Source organism: Strix uralensis, chromosome 16 (genome assembly GCF_047716275.1).
Source record: "Strix uralensis isolate ZFMK-TIS-50842 chromosome 16, bStrUra1, whole genome shotgun sequence".
Lineage (NCBI taxonomy): Eukaryota > Metazoa > Chordata > Aves > Strigiformes > Strigidae > Strix > Strix uralensis.
In genome coordinates this window covers 8,058,965-8,085,572 of record NC_133987.1, presented here as the reverse complement: position 1 = coordinate 8,085,572, position 26,608 = coordinate 8,058,965, and the positions used below count along the sequence as shown (strand labels likewise).

Sequence of the window (26,608 nt, the reverse complement as noted above, 5' to 3'; positions counted from 1 at the left end):
TTTCCCAACAACAAAAAAAACCCACCCAAAAAACCTCACAAACCCCACAACCCCCACCTCCCCCAAATCAACAGCAAACCCCCCCAATTTGTGCATCATTGCTTGCTGGATTCAGGCTAAGTGGTAGGCAATGAAAGCATCAACCCAAGGCAATTTCCATGTTGTGTGAAATAAATTGCTTTATTAGATGTATAAAATCCTCAGTAGATATGTCAAAAGTCCCTGCCTTATGCATATACCACATGAGAGCATGGGGCAGCTGTTCATAGAGCCCCAGAACACCGCAGGTTACGTAGCATTGACATGGTGCTGGTACCAGTAACTGCTCTGCCCACTTCACACTGGGAAGTGCAGTCTTGCCTGAATTTCCTTCCAAGTATTGAGTTCTGGGGTGCAGTAAGTGCTTGAGTGTGAAGAGCTTTATTTGGAAGTTATGGTGGGCTCTGTTACAAAGCTGCATTAAAGCATTTTGCTGAAATACCAAGTAATCCTTTTCTTTTTCAAAAGCGCTAAGTGAAAATGCATTGATTTTTATTTTCTTTCAGCAACCTCAATAGCTCAAGATTATTACTATTTTTAAGAGTGATAGAGAAATGTCAAAAATGCTTCAGTTGTACTTTTATTTTTATATATCACCAGGCTTTGGTTTTTTTCAGTTTTTTGGTTTTTTTGTTTGGAGTTGCGGGCTTTGGAGGCAGTAGGAGGGAGAGATTATGGTTTATTTCAAAAAGCTGCTTGTATTTTTGAGTTTTCTCAGAGATTTTGTGGTTCAGTAGGTAATGCATTTTATTGTCTTAAATTTGGTCTGTGCTGTAAAATTCTTTCACTCCTGAATAGCCAAATGGTCTGGCACACCTTAATCTCTTCTTTATAATTAGTCTCGAAAGAAAGGAGGGGACAGGAGACATATCAATTAAGTGACACACCATAGGGTGTTTTCAGTAGCCTGTAGAGAGGCCAGCATTGGCTTTTCATATTACATGTGATTTATTCATTTAGTATTTCCTTTCACTGAAGATAGATATGGATGCAATGAGTTTGCAGAACTAATACCACAATCAAAAAGCTGGACAGAAGTCACAAAGCAGAACAAGGCAAAACTAGCTTGGTGTTGGAGGTTAATGGGCATCCCCTAGAGAATGCAGGTTCCAGGTGTTAGCTACAGCCAGCTCTTCCCATCCTGGCTTCCAGGCTTGGTTTAGCTGCTTAGTATAATTTTTAACCATATATAAATGCATTTTATGTGTGTATAGTGAAGTGATTCATCCTTCTTCATTCTGTGTAACTAGTTTTAGGAGATTGTATGTGTATGAGAGAAAGTAAGCGACAGTGTTTTTGTGTGAAGTGGTCGCTGCAACATTTTCTTACTGTTTAGGTTGCTCTGACATTTGATAGTTCTGCACTAACACAGCCCATTACCATCTGGATAGCAGAATCATATTGTTGAGTGTTATTTTCGGGGCAAATCTGAATAAAATGGGTTGATTAAATCTAAACAATGTTGTTGAGTTCTGCCTAATCACACATTGCCAATTAATTTCAAACTGATAACCCAAGGACATTTTGGAAAGTGACAGCATGTTTCTAAACCTAGGGGTGAATTTATTTCTTTTTAAAACAAAATGAAATAAATGTCACTTGTATCTCAACAATTTATGCATTCATGTCTTAGACAGTGGTACATATCCTAATGTACCGTTTTCTCTTTTTATCTTTCATTTATTCCCCCTAATTTTCCTTATTAGCTGTAATTCTGTTGTGACATCCTAGTGTCATATTATGATGATAGAAATTTCAAATAAGAAGCATCACGAAATGCAAAGTTTTGGATGAGCTGGCAGACAAGAGCACCCTGTGGAACTAAGCTTCTGTTTTTCACTATCAAAGCAATGAGTCCTTGTCATATGCAGGAGAGGCTGTTTACCATCCATACAGCTGAAAACAGTGACCCAGCCCTTTTCTGAGAGGGGAAGAAGTCAATGCAAGATCGAAAAGACATCATACTCTTAAACTTCTCTCTTATCTGGGAGCAGCAGATAGGAAATCATAAGTACATTAATGCAAACAGCATTTGTACTGGCCAAGTAAGGTACGACTAACAATTTATTTTTAACAATGCTGACACTACCCATACTGCAGAAATAATAACAAAGAGCCTTGAGTAATAACTTCCCCTTAGATTTCTTTTTACAGTACTTGCAGCATTCTCTGAGCATGCATTTATGTACTGTGTATAAATAGGCAGATACAAAAACCTATTCCATCTTCCAGAGAAGAGAGATGCTGGTTTATTCTCACTTCAGAAAATTAAATGCTTATCCATCTGTGGAATTATTTTTGAATGAATAAGTTTGTAGACTTTCTTTAGCTGGTTTATTGTTTGCTCTTTTGGAACATTCTTTGCTTTCACAGTTGTTTTGTTCTTGCTACAGAGGAAATACAGCAATGTGTATTTTTCTCCCTGCTGAGGTCTGATGTAACCTTATATTATAAAATAACCAAAGATTGATAATCACAAAGGCTGCAAAGGGAAAGCTGCACTTTATTTAGAAGAATATCTGTGCTTTAAAGAGGGAGAAAAATTCTGTGTTTTGATAGAAAAATAATTCTTTGGATTCTGAGCTCTGCTGTGTGAGTGGTTTTGCTCCGCTTTTTTATTTTACAGGACTCTAAATATATAAATGAAATTTTATTTGCTTCTGAATCTCTGTGACCTGACCAACTCTACTTTTATTAAGAATTGTATCCCTTTATAGAAGAAAGTGGAAAAAGTAGCATGATATGGTCCAGGGGGATGGAGAACTTTAGACCATATGGAGTGGACCTGAGGCCCCTGATAACCTATTTCTCAAAATATTATTTTGACAAGACATTCCATATGTTTGGTTGAGTTAGATGTTAGAAGAAGGCTGTGGGGTATCTTGTTTTTCAGATGTGCTCTCTTTATGTAAAGACTTGGAAATAGCAGACCTTTGGGAGCAAGGTAGCAATCTGGATCCCCAAACATGTTTCTCATAAATATATATAAATAGAATGCAGCAAGAGCTGACCTTGAGCTTAAAATGCTGCTCAGTGAGTGCATCTTGGTTTGAACAGTAGTTCAGCAACAAAGAACAAAGCTGCCTATTTAGCTCAACATTATAAATATCTGTAGAAGTGCTTTCCTTCGAGGTTTCATAAACTGCTCCATGCCTGTAGCATCCAGGATCTGAGGACAGGTTTTTAAATTGGGTTGATTTGGGGTTTTTTTGTTTTAAAGTTCAAATGATGTTTATATGTAGCGAATTTTAATCCCTGTTCTTAGAGTGGATTTTCTGGAGAAAGCTTGGATCAACACCTTGGTTATCCAATAACTGCAAAAATGTACTTTCATGGCTTTATTTGAGTGTCTCTTATGTAGACTTTTTAGCTAATGATGGCCGATTTGGTGGCCTGTACATTTACTGGCACCAAAAGTCTGACACAAAAGTCCTTCCTTTCATTGTGAAGGACAAATCAACTGTGGAACACTTTCAGATTTGTCTTTTGCTTCTTCTCAGTGAGGGCAGGTTTAAATTATTTTTTCTAATCTTTCAGGAAGATCAGTTTTTAAACAAGCAGCCAGGTACAGTAGATATTCAGAGCTAAGGAAATCTCTAAAATCCAATAATATATATTATTTTCATGTATTTGCTAAGTATCTAATAACATTCTTCTGAATCTAAGTCAACACTAGAAGACTCCAACTTTTTTAAAACTTGGAGCCTAACTGAAATTTAGTATTAAGTTTAGCTTTATCTCAACTGTCAGATGATCAGTATATATGTGCAAGTGTCTGCTTCCAGTGTACTGCACCACAAAATCAGGTTCATTTAAAAGAATGCTACAAAGAAATATATCTTAGAAACTCACATATGATCAATTGTATGTATTTGTTTTATGCTCTACAGAGCATATTTAATCTTAAACCTTCCCTGTGAAAATAGTGCTTCAATTATTGTTGTTATAAAATAAATTCTTGAAGGCATTTCTTAAATAATTTCCCCCAAAGTCACTGCAGATGCTTTTCTTTATTTAAGTTCAGTGAAGGATAGATGAGAAAGTCTTTTCTCTTTTCTTCTTTCATCTTTTTTTTTTAACCACCCTTTCATTTCTAAGTAGAAGAGCGTTTAAAGTTGTTACAAGTAGGAGAAGCAGCAACTAAATTGTCAATTGTGTCATTTTATTTGTGCCAAAGGAAGGAGTTAAGAGATGCATTTATTAAAAAAAAAAAAAAAAAAAAAAGCCACATATGAAGATACATTTGAAAATGGAAGGCAGCATTTTATTGTCTCCCATTTCTCCTTCTTTCCTGCTGCTTGATGATAAACCGGAATCTGCTGGTGAGAATTGCAGCATCTGAAATAGCAGTGGTTTTCTGATTCCCCAGCTTAGCTTTCCTTCTTTATTTCTTCTCTCAACTCATGTCTTACCACTGAATTTTGCATTACTGGACATTATGATAAACTAGAACTATCAGTTAATTTAACATCCAAATACTGATATGTGGTTTATTAGCTTAATTTACCTTTATTAAGAAAGCAAGTGGTAAATATCCAGCTCTTTGAAGTGTCAAGGCTGTAAGATGTTAAAAGTTCAGTTTTGTCCTCAAGAAAAGTGACTGTCACTGTCTACTGCAGAAATCCACACAACCACTGCCAGATCCCTCAAACCTGTTTCTTCCTCCTGAACGCATTCCTGTTTATATATAAAAGGATGCTTCTCTTAACGACACACTAAAATGAATCGTAAAAATATACAGCCTCTTAAAAATCATTTCCACTGATGAGTTATTTTAAAATCTTTTTAAACATAAGCGTGTTTTGGATTATACTGCTCAAAACCCAAAGGTTCTGGATGCTGGCTGCAGAGGCCGCTCGCCCAGCCGGCTGGCTGCAGCGGGCTGCTGTGCTTGTTGCCTCTCGCATCACTTTGAGGATGACTCGGAGGCTAATAGATTCCACTGCTAGACCATGGATATTTTTTTCCCCCCCTTTTAACTGCTGTTGAATAAGATTACACACTCTATCCACTTATATAGCTGATATTAAAGCTATCCGGTGAATTGAAAAGTCACCTGAGTGTTCTTTAGCTAGAATAGCTTGAGGCTATATATTTTTTCATGTTAAAAGCTCTAATGATGTGCTGGATGATAAGTTTCTAGGCAGAAAGAAACTGTTCACCATGCATGGGGGAAGGTCAGGTCACTTCCAAATTGCTCTTTTTGCACAAGGAGTTGTGAGAAGGGAATTTCAGAGTGTTGGAGCAGAAATATGGTCTGCTTTTGAATTTAGTTGCTGAAACATCACAGGGAGCTGTGTAACTAAGCAGAAGCTTAATTTCCTTAAAACTACATGGGACAACACTAGAAATTTATTTCCAAAGTAGTCCTAAAGCATAAAGTGAGTTTGACTACCTCGGGTAGTAGAAAAGAGGAGGAACAAGTCTGTTCTGTGGAGGACTGACCCCCAAATAACTGGGTCACCTGCACTTAAAGGCCTGGAGAAAAAGGGCAAAATCAGGAAAAAAAAAAAAAAGTGGCAGATCTCCCATCCCTGTCCCAGTGTGTGGAGCAGAACTGGTGAGAGAGAAGCTGGAGAGGCTGTCTCACCATGAACTGTCCCACCGGTGGTTCCTCTGCTTGGGCACTGGAGTGTTGCACCACCAGCGTGTGTGCAGCTGTGCTTTACAGAAACACATTTTCTGTTTGGAAATCAACCGTGTTTAGGCCTCTGTGTCTCATTGTGCCCAGGAATAGACCCTAAAACTCTGTACAACGTTTTAGAAGCTTCTCAACTTGTATTTTAGGCTCTGTTTTATCTAATAAAATATATAAAGCCTCTCTTTGCTGTAGTATCTACACACAAAAGTCATCTTGTGGATAGAGTTGAGTTCTCCATTAATCTTTCCCTAGGGCTAAAACTAACAGCTCTTGCAGTCTGTGCGAAAGTCCTTACAAAGGGGAAAAAAAGCTGTTACAAACGTGGTTGTTATTTGTTTAAACATTTGGAAACATTTATAGTGTGATGTTAGCTTTTTTTTTTTCACCCTTGCTCCTATTCTTTTATTTGTATATATTTCAGCGAATCCTTTCAAACTTGTCAGACAAGAAAAGTTGGGCTTGTTTAGCTAAGTAAAATTAAGACTGTGAAAGAGTATGATTGTTTTCTATAAATACTTTAGGACATAAACATCAGAGAGAGAGAGAGAAAACAGCTATTTAAGCTAAAGGACAGATTTGGCAGAAAAACAAATGGGGTACATTGGCCATGAATACATTTAAGCTGGAAATTAGGAGTGTTTTTAACAGGTTGAACAACAAAGCTCTAGGAAACCTTCCAACCAGAAAAGTGACATTAAAAAACTCAACGTTTTTACCACAGGCCCCAGTATGTTCAGAAATGGGATTGCATGATGGGATGTCAGAGAGATGGGGATCTAGGCTGGCTTTCTAGTCCTCTGCTCCAGACAGTCAGCAGGAAGCTCCATACGCATAATGTACCTTCTTGACAACGTTTTGCATAATTAATATATCTTTTCCGTTTTCTCCTTTAAGGCTCTGTTTCTGTAATATTATGTAGCTACTTAAATTAGGAATATGAGGTTTTTCACTCTCTTCAAACCAACCAGCAAGTACTTGAAGTTAAGTCCATTTTGAACTGCTTGCAGAATTGCAAGCTTGGCTGAGTAAATCACACATTTTGTAGGTTAATTTCTTCAGGTAACTTTATTTTTCTAAGTTAAATGCATCAGAAGTACTGTTGTAACATATACTGCCTATTACACAGGCCCAGAAGGGGTGGATAGAAAAGGAAGGAGTGCAGGTTTTCAGGCACTGCTTTATGACGTGAGCAATTCAGCCACAATTCATTTATGTGAGGCTTCCTCAGTAGTTGTTGATAAAATCTGTTGTAATTTCTTTTCTTTACCATATCCCCCCTCATACACTCGGTATTTAATTTGTGATCTAGTTGCTGTAATTTGTCCTGGTTTTTATTATTTTATTCGACCTTTTTTTTTTTTTTTCCCCCCATTTTATTTTACTTGCAGTGGAAATGAATTATGTGGTTGATCTGATGTGGACAAAGCTTAGTCGCACTGACAAGCGTATATTGAGTCAATAAATATAACTGACCTAGATCATTCACTTGTTTTACTTGTGTTTTGTAAACCTTTTTCACATCTGGTGTTTTATTCATATGTTGTGATGTCTGATATCTGGATCAAGATGAGGACTGTATATATAAGAATTCACTTGCTGTGATTTGATTCAAACAACCAGGTCATTTTCCCTATAAATTTGATCCATAAAGCTAAGTTTTTATGTTGTTGCTTATTTATTTTTTTGAGTCTAGAATCTACTTTCTCAAAGGTTCAAAATCAGAAATTATGTTAATACGTACATGTTTGAGGAGTCTTAAGATGCCCTTGGGTACTGAAAATTCACAATTCTTCATATACCATCCCTGTGACATTAGATTGTTAATTATTTTATAAATATGTTCTTTTGACTCAAAAAAACTCCATCTGGAGTTTTAATGTTATTCATCAAACTAAACAAATGTGATCAAGAATCCTCACAGGAAAGTCTCTGTTATTTTTCTTTACATCTAGAAATCTGAGCAGACCTGTACAGTGCACAGTAGTGCACAGCAGCATCGCAGATTTCCCTTCTCTTGCTAGAATAAAAGTGGAAAAAATGAAATGGTAACTTTTATTATCTTATTGCTCTTTTGTTGTATAATCTGTTAATAATCACTCTAATAAGCAGAGAACAAATAGACAAAAACCGTGTTTTAGGATAGAGTTTTATGATTGAAAACTACACTTTTTTTCATTATTTGCATAATGCTTCTCTCTTGTGCCTGCAGGTAGCTGTCAGCATTTGCTAGTCTCTTGATCAGGCTCCAATTCCTGTTGTGCGTCTTCTACTGCAAAGGGGAAGGGAAATTAATCTATTATTGATCAGGATCCAATTCCTGTTGTGTATCTTGTACTGGAAAGGGGCATTAATCCATTATGGGTTGATAATCCAAACCATCTGCAGCCTGTACCTGGAAAAAGTGAAACATATTCTATTAGGTAGTTTGTATTTGTAAGATTTTTTTTTTTTTTTTCCTTCAAGCAATCTTGAGATGCTGGGTGATTGTCATTTCTCCTCTTTTCACATATTCTGTGTTACACAGGCAGAGATTGCACATTCTTGATGCCATAATGTTGAACTATTTATGTGTAATATTTTTGCTATTTGAATTGGACTCTTATCTTCTATTCTGCTTTTTTTCTAATATAGGTATCCATAATTTGGTAACATGAAGCTTTGCATGTATCCTGCATAGTAATTGTGAAGGCATTTCTGCATACTGTGCAAGTCTGAAAGTCTGTAGGAAGTTTATGGTGAAGGTTTTCTAATCTTTTTCTCTCAGGATAGCTTATAAATGGTTTCAAAGTTCTGTTAAAGTATTCAATTTCTCTATTACCTTGAGGGTGGTGTACTGGTGATCTTTTCTCTTTTCTGTGAAGCATTTTTCTCCCATACACAAATTTCATATATGAAGAAGTAAATTCATTTTTTGATACTGATTCCTGTAGGATTTCTTCTTCACTGAAAACAGGACACTGAGAAGTAATTGCAGTAGGAACCAACACTGTAAGGGTAGGAATGACTAGCAGTCAGTGTCGCATTCCAGGCTCTTACCCCATACTAAGTAAATGAGGATGATCTGGCTGATTATTTAGGCAATCCTCCCTCCTCCTGCTTATGGTCACCTTGTTTGTATTGTCTTCAGAGGGTTGGGACCTATAAGCAAGACTCAAAAATAAGGTTTGTCATTTTTCTCAAGTCTGAACTCAAACTTCTTGCTTCTTTTCAAGAGATAAACACTATCTCTCACCTTTTATTAAGGCTGGTTTGCACCATTTCTCTCTGAGATTAATTTGAGCATCTATTGAAGTAATACTCTTAGTATTTTGCACCACGAACACAGAAATAGATAAACTTTGCATGCCATAATGTAAAATCTGGGAAAGAACCTAATGTTTATACATTGCTGAAGGGGAAAGCATCTTTTGTATCTTCAATTGTATGGCCTGAGTGAGATTTTATCTCTGTTGGGAAAGTTAAGCACCCACGTGGCTTTGATAAAGTCTGTGATCTTTATAAACGTAACTTATAATATTTAATATTCCCTGTACCTTACATGACGTTACACGTAGAGAGATAAAAACACTTTTTTTCAGTGATGATGGGGTGGTCTACATAATTATTGTATTTAAATAACAGATTAAAATTCTACAGCTCATCAGTATTAAAAAATCAGTGTTCTAGGCCACTTGGGACAGGTTTCGTTCTTGGTCAGATGGGAGGAGAGAAGGGGGAAGAGCAGCATGATCCAAGACCAGCACTGTGAAGTCACACACAGCCACTGGTGGTAAAAACAAATAGACCGTGCAAGAGGTATTCACTCTCTTTTTCTCTCTTTACTCAGTATATCTCTACTTTGTGCAGAATTGCCAGACTCTTGAATGCCACAGTCTGGAGAGGAGTTTATGTTTAGAGACACAGTAAACCCCCAGATCTTCTCCTTTCCATTTTCTCTTTTTTTTTTGGTTTCTATTTTTCAATTTTTTTGGCTCTTCTTCATCCACCACTTCTTTAGAAAAGTCTAATATGGAAATATAATACTTGTGCCAATTTACCTTAATATTTTGGGTGGTAAATGGAAGCAGTTCACCAACTGCTTCATGAGCAGCTGGGGATGGGAACCGCTGAAAGATCTGCAAGATAAGCTCCCTCCACCTGTGCATCAGAATCTTTGGTGTTATGATAGTCCAAGACGCAAAGATTGGTTGGGACTGGTCCTAAAGGCCCTTCAGTTACTGAGCCCTAATAGATAATGTTAGTAATTAAGACAGTGTCTTAATGAGAGGGTTTAGAAGCAAAGGGAAGATTGGAAATACTGTGAGTGCTGTGATCAAACTAGATACAATGTGAAACAAAGCAGAGCACACTCTTTTTTGGAGAAAACTCTGTTTGGATTAGGACTCTTGCCGATGGCAGTCTTTCTGTCCAGTTGCCTATTAAGGACTAGAATCAGAATAAGAGCACATCCCTTAAGTGTTCTTCAGTGCCGTTCAGCCTTGTCTCTGCAGCTTTCTACAAGTTCCCCACTGACTTATTATGTCCAATAGTGAGGCATCCCTTGGCTACAATTCTGGGGTCAGTGTTCTCCCCTAATGTTGCTTCACTTAGCTGAGAGGAGGGGTTCAGAAAGCAGATAGAAAGGAAAGACGATCTTTTCCTTCAGAATATGGGTGAGAACAGTGGTCCCCTGTTCACTAATTCATCTTACTGTAACTCTGTTCTCATATTCATTTGTATTGCTCTCCCATTTCAGTGTCTTTAATTAATATTTCCTACTAATAGGAGAAACTGAAGCTCAATCATTGAAATAAAGGATAGATGGGAAATCAGCAGTTCTTAAATAATGTGAAATATCTATAGGGGACCATGGGGTGGCAGGGAGGGGAAATGGCCAGTGATGAATGCAGAGGGAGGGGAGGCACAGGAGGAAGAGGGGTATGAAAAGCCAGACAGAAATAGTAGGCACCTAGAAAACTGGGACAAGAAAAAGTCTGATGAAGTAAAAAAAGGAGCAGTGAAGGAAGAGAGGAAAAAAATCAATTCTTTTCTACAAAGGATTTTCAAAGAAAATGCCTGTTTACTAACAATGACATTCTGCATTGTATTTTAGTGTAGCACCAGTCAAGTAAAATCATGTCTGTGTAGTGCATTAGGAGGTAGGAGAGGGATGGAGTGGCTTTATTGACAGGTAGGATAAGAAACTTGGAAAGTCTGGGTAGTTTTTCATTATCTGATTGTTTGAAATAGCTCTCTACCTTCCACAGCCTGACTGAATTCTGATTTGCTGCATCACATCATCAAAGCCAAATCACAGTGTTATTTCTTATCTAGATTAGGAACCTGGCTACTCTGATATTCCAACCTGTGGATTTCTTACAAAAGAATGAAGTTCTGAAAGGATGGGGGGGACACACAGATCCCACGTTAGAGCCCTACTGAGATTTTTACTTTAAAGTAGAACTAAATTCCTCCTTTGATATTTTGATTAGCCACAAAACAAAGCTGCAAACTACCCCCTGCAAAAGGAACCATGGGAGTGTCCCTGATGGGTTTTATTTGGCAGGATTGTGGCCAGAATGAATTATGGCAAGTGGTTTCTTTGTGCTGCAAAAGGAACTTAAACTGTCTTTGAATACGAAATAGGAATATGCACGTTGTCTGTGTCCTATTTAGATAATACTTTGAAATGTTTTTGGTTTCTATATATGCTTGTTACTTCTGTAGGTGGCCTTTGTAGGTATATTACTTAGAATCCAAGTGCTAACTGTTTTGATGAGCCCTCTGTATCACATCAGTATTAGTTCACTCGCTCAAAATCTTTATCAACAGGGATGGTAAAAAATGAAAATAAGCACATACTTTGTTTAGATTCTTGTTATGGTCAATAATAAAGTCAAAGAAATTTTATGTTTTCCTGGGGGGAAACTTTTCCCTGCTTATCTGCTCACTGCACAAAGAGCCACTCACATATGGTGAACTCCTAGAGTTTACAACAAAGCTGGCTTCTCTTCTTGGGTTGGTTTTAGTGGGGCTGAGCCATTCTTCAGGGGAGCTGATAAGTCAAACAAATGGTTTTACTCTTTTCCAGATGGAGATAAGAAATTAATACTGCCAAATTGGTAACTTATTTGTTGATCTTTTAGCATTTACTGTTGTAAACCTTCATCTTGCACAGAAGTAGTGGTGTACACTAATGCTGAAGTTATTTCTTCTCATCAGTAGGAAGCTGCTAATCTGATCGTTGCTTGTTTTCTATTTTTTCAATTACTATCTGGAAAATTCCTGCCATGAATACCCATAAGACCACCATGAAAATCTTCTTAGAAAATAGATTTGCTACTTGATAGCATTATATTTCCAGGAATGTTGTTGAACAGAAGTAAAATCTAGTAAAAGCTTGTTTTTTGAGATCCCATGTGAGTTGCATATTGATGCCGTGTCAGGTCAACAGAGCATATTTATGGGAAGAAATAAATATGTGCTTACCGCTTCCTTAAGTGCTATTCTTAGATGCTTGAATTTATTCAGATGCGTGGGTGGTATTCTTAAAATTTTTAAATTATACTATGTGCTTTCATCTCCCATAGTACACTATTTGCTATCAATTACAAAAACGTCAAAAGGTAAAAATTTTGTCAGTAATTCAGAACTCTGCTAACCTTGTGAACATTCTGAGCCCCGTTGCCAAAACCTTTGTCTGTCCAACCAGTGAAATCAAATGTCAAATGGCTTTTGGCATGCCAGATACAAACGAGATAAGCAAAGAATCTTCTATCCATTTTCTATTCTTCAGGGACTTATCTCAAACGTCAGGGTTCATACCTCGCATTTGTCAGTTTCCCATTCTGCTTAATGGGCATGGGTTAGCCTCCTTTGCAGAAAACATTTGATAAACTGGCTTGCTTTTCCATCAATTTAGTTTTATTTTCATTACTTTTCCCTATAATTCGTTTATTGGATTCTGTATCTTTAGAAAATTTTATTACTCTGTTATTCAAGCTAAAAAATAGCTAATTTTTCTTTCCCAAATGAGTTGCTTGAAGCAAAGTACCTATGAATACATGGGTATTTTAATTCACTTACTAAATGTATACAGAGAAAATTTACAAGCAGCCTTTTTACCATTTTTTAAGTGTCTGCTGACTGTTGCATAAGCTAAATTATTTACAGTATGATGCCTCACAAAAGAGTTGCAGATTTGGGTTATTTACTTTCCTGATAAGAAAAAGGGATTGAAGTTGCTGTGATATGCTGCTTTGTTAATTTTATATTTGTTCCCTAGTGTGTAAAATCTTTTTAAAGAACTAACATGAGTATTGGCAGACTCTTTTGAAATGGTATGGAAGTGGTAAGATTAAACAAAACATGAAAAGGTCTTAAAAGTATAAGTCAGCAGTGTTTGATAAAAATAAAAGTGCTCTACAATAGAAAACTTTTAGGATGCTTAATTTATTTGCTCTATGTTTGAGAATGGCCTCTGCACTCCATCTGGGAGTAGTTCTTGTGAGTTATGTGTTTTGAATGATACCAAGCTGAGTATATTGAAACAGTGTGTTTGTACAGTATAATGAAAGCCATTGAAAATGGTCATGCTGAAGATCTCGCCTTAATGAGGAGATTAAAATCCATGGTGAGGTTGAAGAGTGAAATTTGCAGCGGTGTGCCTTGACAAGATCCTTTGCCTGGAACGTGTCGGTCCTCGCCGTTTGCAGATGTACAGAGTCTTCACAAGGTTTCTTTCTGCCCATGCAGGTGCCACAGACCCGTCTGACACCGTGGCTCCCGTCATTGTAATCCCTCCACAGAATACTAGTGTTGTAGCAGGGAGTGGTGAAATCACGCTGGAGTGTGTGGCCAATGCCAGGTAACAGCCGCAGCGGGGTTATAAGGAATTCATTTTAATGCACCGTCCTTTTCTAAGAAGGACATAGGAAGTTATTTTCATTTTTTTATTAATTTAATGATTGAAGCAGAATGCTTGCTCTTCAGAGTAACCTTATGAATAATCTTGTTTGTCCAACATTACTGAATTAAACATATTGATTTTTCTGGCCAAATAAGGATATAGGCAGTTACATTCCCACCTGTTGCTCACACAGGAAGGAAAAGAAGTATAGTGTCGTTCAATCAGCAGACATTATCTTAAGGAAAAAGTTATGTTAAGGGTTAACAATATTTCAGCTGTATTGCCTGTTCACATGAAAGGTGATATTGTTAAACAGTCTGTGCTTCCTAGTAAATAAATTAGCGAGGATCTCCTATGAAGTAATTTATTATAGATGCTTTCATTTTACAGTGATTATTGCTCAACTGTTCATAATGCACCATAATATAGAGTTCACGGCATTTCTCCTATATTTCCATCTAGTTGGCCTTGAATAGCATTGAGTTCTGGTGGAAGTGAATAGTTGAGGTCCTGAGATGATAAGACCAACTGATTCACTTTCCCCTCTGAGGGCAGAGATGTTCTTGATATGATTAATACTGTTTTGGTAATTGAGATGTAATGAAAGCACTTCCCATGCAGCTGATTCCCATAGCAGTATTTAGTTCTTTTGCTTAGAGAATTCAAATTATTAGCACTTAAGTTCTATTGCTGTATCAATTAGCTGTACCTATATAATGCCACTTGAGTAGTCTTGATGTGTAGAAGTTATATATGCATTTACTGCTTAATAGTGAATGGGGCCTAGAGGAAAGGTGGGGATGGACTCTTTTATCATGGAGTATAGGAATAGGATGAGGGGTAATGGCTTTAAACTGAAATAGGGGAGATTTAGGTTAGATGTAAGGAAGGAATTCTTCCCTGTGAGGGTGGTGAGACACTGGCACAGGTTGCCCAGAGAAGCTGTAGCTGCCCCCTCCCTGGAAGGGTTCAAGGCCAGGTTGGACGGGGCTTTGAGCAACCTGGGCTAGTGGAAGGTGTCCCTGCCCATGGTAGGTGGGTTGGAACCAGATGATCTTTAAGGTCCCTTCCAACCCAAACTATTCTATGATTCTATGAATGTCATAATAGCTATATAACTGCAGACAAGATTATTCTGTAATATATATATATTGTTGTATTCCTGTTTGCTTATTTTTTTAAACCTCGGCAGACCTCTTGAGAGCCTAAGCATTACCTGGAAGAGAAACGGAGTAAAAGTAACCACTGGCGTTAGCAGTTTTGGGAGACGACTCACTATCACCAACCCAACCTCTGCTGATGTGGGAATGTACTTCTGTGAAGCAAAATTGAGAGACAACACAGAGGAACCAGCAAGAGCGAAAGCCTTCATTTCTATAATGGGTAATTCTCAAGGCAATGTGTTTTTTAGTAAAGCAGGCTCTGGGCTGAGGTATAATAGGAAATAAAATTGATATCTTAATATTTCATTGACCTTACATTTGAACCTTTCTTCGGAGAACAGAACAAAGGAGGTGAAGGAGGGTTATCTTCCAAATTAATTCAGCTGTTCTTCCCCATGAATATAAATTCATCAAATAGATTTTCTTTAAACAGTGATGTGATTCTGAATACCCTGTGAAACTATACATTTAATCAGAAGTTGGGGAAATATGGTGGTAAATTCCTTATTGGGCAGCTTCCACATCTTGGCTTTTAGATGCATTAAATTCTGATTAACTCCCAGATTGCTGACATCTAGTTTTAATATGTCAAGTGCCTGTATTTCCGAAAGAAGCCTTTTAGGAGCACTTCTGTGCGTTGTCTGCTGCAAGTGCCAGTCAGGGGGCCAAGGACGTTCCTGAGCACACAGGCAGGCAGATATCATTACTGAGGTAACAAAAAGGAGAAGGAAATACCTTTAAAATAGGTGCTACGTGCTAGACCTTCGACTCCAAGGGAAACTTTGGATTTAATATTTTTAGAGGGACATTGGTGCCCTTTCACTGCCTGTTTCCACTGTCACCTCTGTGTTGGAGTTTTGCTGTAGCAAGAAGGTTATAATTTAGAAATGGTAGTTACCATGCATGTCATATCCTGATATAATAATGCAAATTAGCACACTGCACACAATGTAGAGTTTTTTAGGACTTTTAGAATAAAAGAGATGTTTAAAACATTTACATGTTTTAAGCCAGAGCTGATTGTGTAAAGTCCAGCTTTCGTGTAAGAGTCCCAGTAACAACTGTGCAAGTGTCCTGGAGAGGTTATTGCTCTGGCAATGCGACAAGTCTCAGCGTTGATCAGAATTCATGCAGATGCATTTCTGTAATGCATTGCAGAGGGAATTCAGCACACAATTCTCTACACTCTTTTGACTTTCTGAAAATACAATTTTAAGGACTGCTGGATGGTCTGTATTCTACCAAAGCAATTTATAGTAGTTCATGCTAAATGAGAAAGCAGCTCTTCTCTCTACAAAGCTCTGTTCCAGGTTCATTTGTAGCACTGTGTCTCTATTATATTTGTTATCTGCTGGATGATGTTTGGTTCCAGTCTTTGGATTCTGTTTCGTAGAATTATTAGCTCGCGCCTTCCCTTTAAGGAGCAGAGACGGATTTCACTTATTTATGGGTTTTGTTTAAATTCTTCCTTATTCATAAGATTTTATTGTAACTAGTTTAACTTCGCTGCTATGCTGTCAGATCCAGTCTAACGCAATACTTAAAGCAGTCTCTTGGTTAATGTAAAAGATTCTTAAATACAGTTACAATAAAACTGAGAAACAATCATTGGGGAATCATATTAAACTAGCAGTGCTGCCTTTCTTTAGTAGCTTATCTGCTCTCTTATTTTTAAATGTTTTATTTATTTCTTATCCAGTTTTAGGAGGCTGTCAGGGAATGAAGTTATGAAAAGGCCTGTAGATAAGAACAAGCAGATGAAAGAAAGCAGAAACAAATTGGTTACCAATTACTTTTATTTCCTTGTGATGGAACAAGACACTTCAGTTGCAGGTGTTTACTCAATGTGTCAGCAAAGCCTGATAGATTTCTTTATTTATGAGTTTCTTGAGCTGCAGGATGGATCTCTAATTCTAAACAGGAAGCCAAATCAAAGGATTAGTAGTTAATACATAACTATATTAAACCTTAGAACTCTTGGATGGATCTGGTCATTATTTAATTAGCCAAGGGATGGGTTCTAGAGGAAAGTGCAGACAAGATTCAAACCTAAGGATTTTTGTGGTGTATCCCTCATAGTACTTACAAAGAATCAAGTATGCTTATCCATTTGCATACGTAAAATATTTGTAGTCTGTACACACTGATAGTGACCTGATAATGAGCTGTACTTCTTGGGAGGATAACACAGTGTGGACTTAATAAGGGGTCTTGACTAACAGGAAAAGGAAATTGTGTTAATAGAAGACGTTTGTATTCAAAGTGATTTGGAATAAATCAAATATAGACCCTCAATAGTATGATGATGAGAGCCTTTGTGGATTAATAGAAAAAAGTATTTTGCTATTAACAGGTAGAATAAAGGTAACGATAAAAAGATGCATCAAAGATATTACAAATACTGAGTTAATCAAAGCTTTTTTACAAATATATCAGTCCTTGCCTTTCCCAACTAAGGGAAGTTACACAGCTTGAGTGTGGGCTCAGATGCTGACGAGCTTTATTAGAAGGCAGTGGAACTTAGTACAAAATCATGTACACAGTTCAAATTATTATTTGTGACCTACAATATTATCTCTGAATTTTTTTCAGAATATTTGTGAGAGTGCATCTCAGTTTGTAAATTAAAATCACAATAATATTTGAAAAATCTGAATCTCTAATGTAATAAAGTAGTATACATAAGCAAGAAGAAAATCCTTTAGTCTTGTGCTACACTGCAATTTTCTTCTGAATGTCACAAAGAGCTTTCTGACATCTTCATATTGTTCCAGCAAAGATAAACTGAAGTGGTTCCAAACCCTGGTTTTATTAGCTGCAGTTGTTATAAATTTTTTAAAGGTAGCATGTTCCTCAGTTGGCACAGTAACAGTTTGGAAAGATTTGTTGCAGATTAGATAAGAGCACATTTGTTTTATCACTAACAGTTTGAAGATTAAGTAATTTAAGGAGTCTTCTCATGAGCAAACCAATTTGAAAACTGAGCTAATCTTAAATTCTTTTGCTCCAGTTCCACAAGTTCCGTTAGCAACAGATTGCAGTAGTCATTTTTAAAGTGATTTTTCTATGGGAAATTATGAATTTTAGCTTAAGAAAATGAGGAATGAAACCCTTCCATTACATGAAATCCATACTATTCTTTAAATCAGATGCAGTCAGAAAGTAAAATCTGGACAAACTGAGAAGAAAAACAATTAGAAAGAATGGCCTGGTGTGATGAGATGTTGAAGCCCTGTTGGTCTGGCCAAAGGAATAGGGTGGAACAAAGCAGAATCACAGCAGAGAGCTTCCCTTCTTCTTGGAGCAGTTTTGTGCCCAGAACAACTACATTAATAGACATATTATTCTCATCTTGGTGTTTCCTAGAGAGAATTTTTACATCCCAGCTGGACAGGTTTCTTTCTGAAAATAGGACAATAAGGGAGTGTGGTAGGTCTGTCTCTCTTAAGGCTACTCTCTTAAATGTTCTCGTCAGGTGTGGATAGAGCTTCATGGGATTCAGGAACACATGAGAAAAATTCTGATGTTAATATGGAGGGCCCACCTGGCTAGGCTCTGAGGTGAGCTATAGGGATATTCCTCCTTCACCCTACTTCTCCAGGAGCAAGTGTGGAGGTGCAGAAGGGCCTTCTTTGTGCATTGACATTGTTCATGAATTTGCACTGACTGTATATACAGCTGCCTGAACAGAAGTTATTTTCCTCTGCAGTTAGCCACCTCAATACCTTGTGCTCAGATCTCTGGAAACAAGAGGTCTGGTGGCTCTAGCTTAGACATTTTAAAATGCTACAAATGATGTCTTGAAAGCAGAGGAAATAATTTTTCATGATGATTGTGTTCATGCATTGAGCTTAAGAAAAGACCATGATGACTGCATTCATGTACTGTGTGTAAGAAAAGAATAAAAACTTTAGGAAAACTATAATATAAAATGTCTTTGGACTTGCCTAAACTTCAGTTTGGGCTCAAAGCAGAGACATTTTGTTTTGGCAAGGCTCAGAGGTTCTTGAGATGGACACAGCCTTGGCCCAAATGCCCACAGGACCTCTACCACAGTGAAGTAATGGGACTTCTGGGAAGTCCAGTTCTGTCTCTGACATTCAGGAGAAGTTCCCCCTTCTTTCAGTTCTGCAAACAGGAGATGTGTTCTCTGTGGTGCTGGAAGGTTTTAGAACACACAGACTGCAGCTCGTGGTAAGGGGTAGTAGCAAGAAACTAAGAGTACCTTTTAATCTCTTTCTGTTATAACCTGATATTCATGCAAAGAAAGATCCTGCTTCAAGGAACCTGTTACAGCTGCATGTACAATGTAGCTTCTCTTCCAGCATGGACAGTCTGATCTACTGTCTGGAGTTACAGACTTTGTACCTATGAAGCACTCTCAAGTTTCCAGTTCCCCATTCTTTCCAATGATATTCACTGAATATATTAGTTTATGGTAATGCTGTGGAAAGGCTTCCATGTTTAAGGCTCAATTTTCCTCTCAAATATGCAGGCCTGAATTTCTGAGTGATGCAGGAATTTCAGCTTTGGAGGAGCCCCGGGGGCTTTCTCTGTTCTTTCTGACTTTCATGCATGTATCTAGGATTAGGTCACACATCTCCAATGCAGCTTGAAGGGTATATAATGGATGCTGACTGCTATCTTTTGAATGTTAAAATCAGTGACCATGTAACTCTGTGTGGGGGAAGTTAGAACAGTATCAAATTTTGCCGGCTCCCAAGGGCTTTGCAGAGAGGCTATCTTTGCAGTGATGTATGTAGTGCAAAAACCCCTGAAAGTCTCAACAACTATTAAAAGCATGCATTTATATTCAAATATTCATTTTCCCCTTTGCTTGTTCTTGACCTTTTAGTTAAGATCAAACACCAATACAATATCCTAACAATACAGTATCTGTTTCTCTCAGTCTAATATGAGATGTGACCCCTCTCATTGCCTAGCTCGCTGCGCTGCCAGCGGGGTGAACTCAGTGTAATGGGGCCTTTTCTATTCTAGCTATTGTGATTCTATAATTTCAAAAAATTAAATGTTTGACCTGATACCAACAGACTACTGTCATTCCTAGGAACTGCTGTGTCTGGGGGCTTGTGTCTGGCATGTTATATAGTTTGGAAGGCATCGTAATTTCACCACACATATTAAATTTCAATACATGATTATTGCCTACAACAATAAATGTTCAAATTCATACTGTGTGATTCAAACCAAGCCTTATAAATATTCAGTAGAGTCATATATACAGACATCCAGAACGCCCCTTCAGAATACCATCTGACCCCTATAAATATTGCTGCATTTTTATGGTCTCTTTCTGATAGTATTCACCAGGTGGAGTATAGCACCCAAATTGAGATACCCTGAATTTTTCAGTTGGAATTTATGCTGGGCCTACAGGCCTTCAGGCACACACCTGATGTGCAGGTGATACATTTGACTCTTCTGAAAAGCTTAGAGCCAAGATTTCAGTTGTCTAGCCTCTGTAACTAGAGCTGTCTCTTCTGCAGCCTGAATTCTGTTGAAGCCATAGACCCTCACTGCAAAGGACCTTTTGAGCACCCATGTTGCTAGTGTAAAACACATGCATGTGGAAAAGCAGCGCAGTTTCATTTCAAAGCCCTAGGAGTATACCTACACCAATACTTTTCTCATACTTTAAATCGCCAAGACTAATTTTCCATGTATATTAGACTTAGGATGCCACAGCACTATTGTCCATGTGGTATTCTAGATCCTCCAGAATTCCCTTATGAATTAGTCTTCCCATCCAGGCTTATCTCTAACTCCAGACAGCAGAAGCACGTAGTTAACAATCAGTAAATTTGTAGACTTGCTTCTGGAAGGTTTTCTATATCTGTGCTTATCATGCAAGAATAAGATCTGACCCCTCTATGCACAGTTGTTGCCTCAGCCTCTCAACCCCTCTATGTCAATTATAGCAATTGGCAGTGCTTCCAGCTGCTGGAATGCTGTAAGAATTGAGTTCAGTAGGCTTTAGTGAAAGGGAAAAGGTGGTCTGGGCATGATGAAGACTGGAAATCATGCCTGTTGGCACACCTACACCCTGAAAGTCCTCTGGGAGTTGCCTGTGTCCTTTAGATTGCATCTTTCTGCTGCTCCTGCTCTTTCTCTGTCTTGTCTGCTTTCGTTTCTTCCTGCTTCTTTCAGAAGAAGCTGATGTGAATCTTCCTTTTATAACATCACAGTCCAATTTGCTAAGTGACAGTTGTCACTGACTTCAAGTTCCTTGTCAGGTAATTCATTGCTAGATACCTGCTCACCTAAGCATCTCTTAATGTAATAAGTTTCTCTGAGGATGGCATAACAGCCTGTATGGGATTTAAAGGAAGGAACACAGATTGTAGGATAGGATTTTGGGAGAGGCACTGGGAGAGCAGACTGTATAAATATGCCAAGTATAACTGCGGAAACTGTATGCAGTGGTAGTACATAAGCAGTGGTCATGGCACCACTAGCATCTTTGAGGTCACATTAAGTGCTTTGCAGCTGGACTGCAGGCCCATGCTGAAGATAAATCTGCAAATTTATCACTGGTGTGTGAATATGTTGCTGATGTAGGAGAAAGTTTGAGAGCTGGCAGCTGAAGGTTGCCAAGTTTAGAAATTGCCCCATTAAGGTCAGAGCGCCTTATAAAAGGGGCGGTGGAAGATGTGCAGTCAGGAATTCCCTAAGAGGAGGCAAATGCACTTGAATGTCACTGACTGAAGAGACATCCATAGACGCAGCCCAAAGTTAGAAATGAATGTCTGGATGTGGGGGTATGTGTCTGGATACTGTCTTGATCCTGCGCTACTTTGGCCACCTTTCCCCTTTTCCTCCCTTAACAATCAAATTAAATTGTCATCGAACAAAAGATTCAAACTTTATTTTGAGAGATGGACAGAAGGACACTTACCTCTGTGTCCACAGACAGATGCATAGGTAAGTAAGGACACTACACTGAAAGTTCAGAAATTAAAAACATAAGATTCTGGAAAGTGGGGTGCAAGGAAAACGTCACACAAGGCTTGGAAGATGGCATGAGAATAAAGAGTGTACTCAGAGTTAAAACATGTACTTAGATGAATTGCGGGGCACTCAGCAACTTAGTTGATCAAACATGTCAAACACAGTGTGCTATCAGTGAATTTCAATTAAATGTTCAGCTTTTCAATTTGTTGTTTAGATTAACGCATGAGATCATATGCAATAAATCACAACTTATTATGCATATTTATTAATAGCTTTATATTTAGGCAGCAAGGATCAATAATGTTAACACATGTATATTATTAGAATATAATAAATCAGGTAGCTTGTTTTATTGGTTTTGCTGGGTAAATGAGTATTCCAGGCTATTTTGCAACTTCACCACCTCCTCTGCACAGGACTTTGAAGACTAATATTGATTGACTTTATTTGGAATGAATACAGAATTGTAATATCCATTGGTGCTCAAATGAGACCCCAGTTCTGTACACTTAAGCAAGTATTTTATTGTAGTTAGTGGGAAGGAGTGCTGGGAAAGGGGGTTTTGCACTGTAATCAGATGCTTGCTGATGTGTACCTGATGGCATGTCATGTCATCCCTGCGAAATAGCAGCAACACTTGCTGCATTACAGGTGGTAGAAGGAGAAATGAGATTTTGCAGGATAAAATTATGTGACTTTGGTTTTATTTATGAAAATATTAATGGCCTATCAATAATACAAACTACACATCTGGTTTTCAGACATAGTTGGTGAAGACATTTAAGAGAAGGTCAGGTCAGATGACCTTGGATCTTGTTGTAGCTTACTACATTTTTTCAAACTTGGTTTCCTTAAAATGAAAATACGAGTAAATTTTTCTCACAAGCTACTTATATTGTCTTTTCTGTATTTTCTAAAACTTTCCAGAGAGTTTGTCTATGCTACAACAGAACTCTAGTTATAATCAAATAAAATGCTTCTAAAAACAGTACTCAGATGATAATTGCATTGAACAGACTATGACAGTTTTTAGTTACCGTGATAATTACTGCAACCTTAATGCCTGTGGGACTTTGACATGATGCTCTTCAATTTTGTGCTGCATAGAAGAAAGAGTTACATGACAGCATACTCTACAATTTCTGGAATCTTTTCTTTGTTTAATTAAATGTCTAATATCTTTTAGTCCTAATGATAAAGTGTGGATTTTTATGATTATTACTATAACTTCAATTAAAGCATTAAATCTGTTTGCTTTCAAGAAATATAACAGTTGAGAAGAATTTTTTTTAATTATGCCGCACTTGTCCTCTGATGTTGGCTCTCTGACATGCTACAGCACTTTATTTGATATGCTTCATGCCTTCGCGAGGTGGAATTTAGTTTAGATACTGAAGCAAACTGTCCTATAAAATGCTATGTTGTAAATATAAACCTTTATAAACCTCTCGGGACGGCCTTTCTGAACAAAGAATTAGAATGTTCCATGATTCAGGCCTATAAACTGAAAAGTAGCCCCTGCTCTGAGTATTAATTTGCAGTGCAAACCCCTCAATCTTACCTTACATTGACTTGACTCTTTGGAATTCATAGTCAGCATAGCAAAAAATCGTTGGCTTTTTTTATGATGCTTTTACTATCAAAAAAAGCACCTCCAAGTAGAGAAAAACTTAGACAACTAGTCTATTTGTAACACACTATATTAAATACAACACGTGCAGAGAGATTATATGATGAATATCTTTAAATCAACACCTATTTTTCATTTTGCTGTGGCTTTGTTTACTTTTGTCTGCTTTCCCTGTTCTAAAGAACCACCATATTTTACGGCTGAACCAGAGAGTGTGATTTTGGCTGAGGTGGAGAAAGACGTGGACATCCTGTGCCAGGCAATGGGTGAGTGTGCAAACATATTCAGACTTGGATGAATGATATGTGTATATCCAGTACTGAAGAAAGCATCTTATATAAATTTTTAATGTTTTAAGGTCTCTGCAGTCTAGTGGAAGGCGTCACTGCCCATGGCAGGGGAGTTGGAACTAGATGACCTTTAAGGTCCTTTCCAACCCAAACCATTTTGTGATTCTATGAAGCAGGCATGTAAGGGTGCTCCAGTTGATTTGGAGTTTCAGAAGCCTTTGATGAGATGTCTTACAGAAATGAAGCTATCAGGTTATAAGAGACAAGGTCTTGTTGTTAATTAATGGCTTTCTAAACAAAACACAGCAGGACCTGCTGTCAGTGAAGTTCCCCAGGAATCTCTGCTGGAACCTGTGCTGTACAACATATTCATAAATGCCCTGGTGGAAAAGAGGGTGAATAGCAAGACGGTAATATTTGTTGATTATATGAGATTATTCAATAAAATCAACATTAAAACTGACGACAGAAGAGTTGCAGAAGGTTCTGATGATTTGAACTGGACAATAAACTGTCAGATGACATCATTGACAGAGATGAAATTTCCTATTGCTATGCAGAAAATATATGTCTTCTGAAAACATCAGTTCAGTGCCAAGCCATGGTTCAAAATGTTAGGTACTGGGAAGAAAGGAATGGAACAAAAATAAGAGAATGGCACTGTATGAATCCATGGGACAACCCTGTCTCAAATACTCCTCACAATTCTAATCACTCTATTGGAGAGAGGGATGTAGGAAAAACAGAAAAGATACACAAAAGTAGGAATGGTGTAATTAGAGGTCTACCATGGGTTTTGAATAACAAAAAATTAAATTGACTGGAACACTTTGTGAAAGAGATAACTGAAGGATAGGTGCCGTGTGGGAAGGCGAGTAGGAGAGGATGATTCTGTATTGCTTAGTGCAAGAAGTAGAGGATGCACCCAGCTAAATTTTTAGGCAGGACATTTATGATGAAGGAAAGATAGTACTTTTTCAGAAATCAGACTGTGGAGGTCATTGGTCCAGGCAGTAGCGAAGATCAGGCATAAAAATTATTTAGAAAAACAAACAAAATTTATGGAAGAAAAATCCAGTAAGGACTATTAAACACAGCTGTGTGTATGCAATGTCTGGCTCAGGAAATAGCTAAAGCACAGATTACTGGAGCTAAGAAGGTGGAAATAGCATTTTGTCCTTGGGCTGCTCGTGTTTTGTGCCTGCACATCCAAGACAAGACAATTTCAAAGGAAGGAAATGTGACTAGATAGACATTTATTCTGGCCTTGTGCCACCAACTTTATGTTTCAGCATGTGTTATGACAAACGTATTGACTTTTTTTTTTATTGGAGACAATTTTTCAAGTAGCAGAATTACAACAAAGTGTTGTATCATTAGAGAAATCGAGTTAAAAAAACATTCTGAGATTTTTTTTGAGAAATGTTTCAATCCTACACAACTATTTGATGAATCTTTGGACTATCTTGGTTACTGAAGAAAACCCAATCTGCTATATCAATTTTTTTTTCATATATTACAGAAAAGTCCACCCCAAAACCTGAGAGAAGAGGTTGGCTTCTAACTCATCCTTCTACCCTAACGCTTCCTTAGAGCAGTTTAGCTCCCATGGGGATCAATAGGGCACTCATAACCATTCTCAGGAGATGAGGTTTTATCGGAGATATGGGAACCCTTACTAGACAAAATTATTTATTTTTGCTGAACTCTTCTAGTGCACAGCTGATTTGCTGATGAATGTGGTGCAGGAGCATGGAAACCTGTCTTCATATGGATTATTTTGCTGAGTATCTGTAACAGATTTATGACAGGCAGATACTAATGTTAAACATTGAGGAGTTTTGATCCGTTATTACACAAATCTGGCAATTGCCAGCATTTAAAAAGAGGGTAAATGAAGGTTGCTGTCTCCCTGATCAGAGCTAGAATAAAGCACTAGGGGAACTGCAGAGCTGCCCTGTACCTTTGCTACAAATAGGAAGACAGATTGCATTTCCCTCAGCCCCATCAAGTTCTGTGCACAAAGCCCATTTGCCAAGTCTTGGTGCACTTTGAATGTGTGAGAGACAGATTAATTTCACAGTATAAATAGAGATTAACTGTAAATAAAATTGCAACTTGCACAGACTAGCTGTATACTTCCCTGTAATGGAGTTTCAGTGCATCAGACTGCACAGTAACCATGCTCTGCTGTATATCTTTGAGCAGTTGCTGGTGCTGCCTGCATTTTGAATGCCTTTCCTTTAAATGCCTTTTCTTATTTCCTTATAGAAAGTTTAGAGCTGCAGGCAGTAGTGGTGGTGCCTAGGGAGCGCAGTTAATTGGACTTTAGTTCTACCTGTTTAGACAAGTAGATGGAAGGATGCTTTGGGGATTCCCCAGTAGCCCACTGGGATCTCGAGAAGGCTATAAAAAATAAGTAACAAAAATGACATAGTGAATATTTCAAGTCTTTTATTCAGGTTCTTAGGTAAGTTAAATTTGGCAAAGAGTCAAGCATCTGTTTCACAGATGGGGAAACTGAGCCTCAGATTGCATAAATTATTTGCCCAAGAATACAATGAAAGTAGCAAAGCCAGAACCAGAGTCTTATTTCCTGCCTTCCCTTCTCCTCCGTAACTCTAGAGGAATTTGTCTGTGAAAAATGCATACAATACTGAGATATAAGAGTATTTTATTTATTATGACTGGTCTTTAGGCCACTCTGTAATCTCTCAAACAGTAAAGTAGGACAGATGCTACTTGGAAAAGTATAGTCCGAAAGGTCTTTAAAGTGTTTTCTTCTGTTCATAATTTTTTCACCAGAAGTGTTTAGAGAGGAAAAGAAGCAAAATTCCCTTGGGGGTGTGGGGAGAGAGGAAAGGCTGTGGGGTAGGAGAGGGGGAGAAGAAAGGAAGCTGGGTCCATCTTTATAGCCAAAGAAGTAGCAAAATGGTAAAAGAAAATGTGTACAACTTGGAACACAAATCTTTCTGGGAAGATCAC

At 37.8% G+C, this 26,608-nt stretch overlaps 1 protein-coding gene across 4 annotated transcripts in view; it reads left to right on the top strand.

Moving 5' to 3' along the window:
- Positions 1 to 26,608, top strand: part of SDK1 (sidekick cell adhesion molecule 1) — a 417,651-nt gene that overhangs the window by 245,026 nt on the left and 146,017 nt on the right. For all 4 annotated transcript variants that reach the window (XM_074886027.1, XM_074886028.1, XM_074886029.1 and 1 more), the window contains 3 exons: positions 13,415 to 13,526; positions 14,761 to 14,951; positions 23,516 to 23,599. In XM_074886027.1, coding sequence (XP_074742128.1) covers positions 13,415 to 13,526; positions 14,761 to 14,951; positions 23,516 to 23,599 — 387 coding nt within the window. The remainder of the gene's footprint in view (positions 1 to 13,414; positions 13,527 to 14,760; positions 14,952 to 23,515; positions 23,600 to 26,608) is intronic.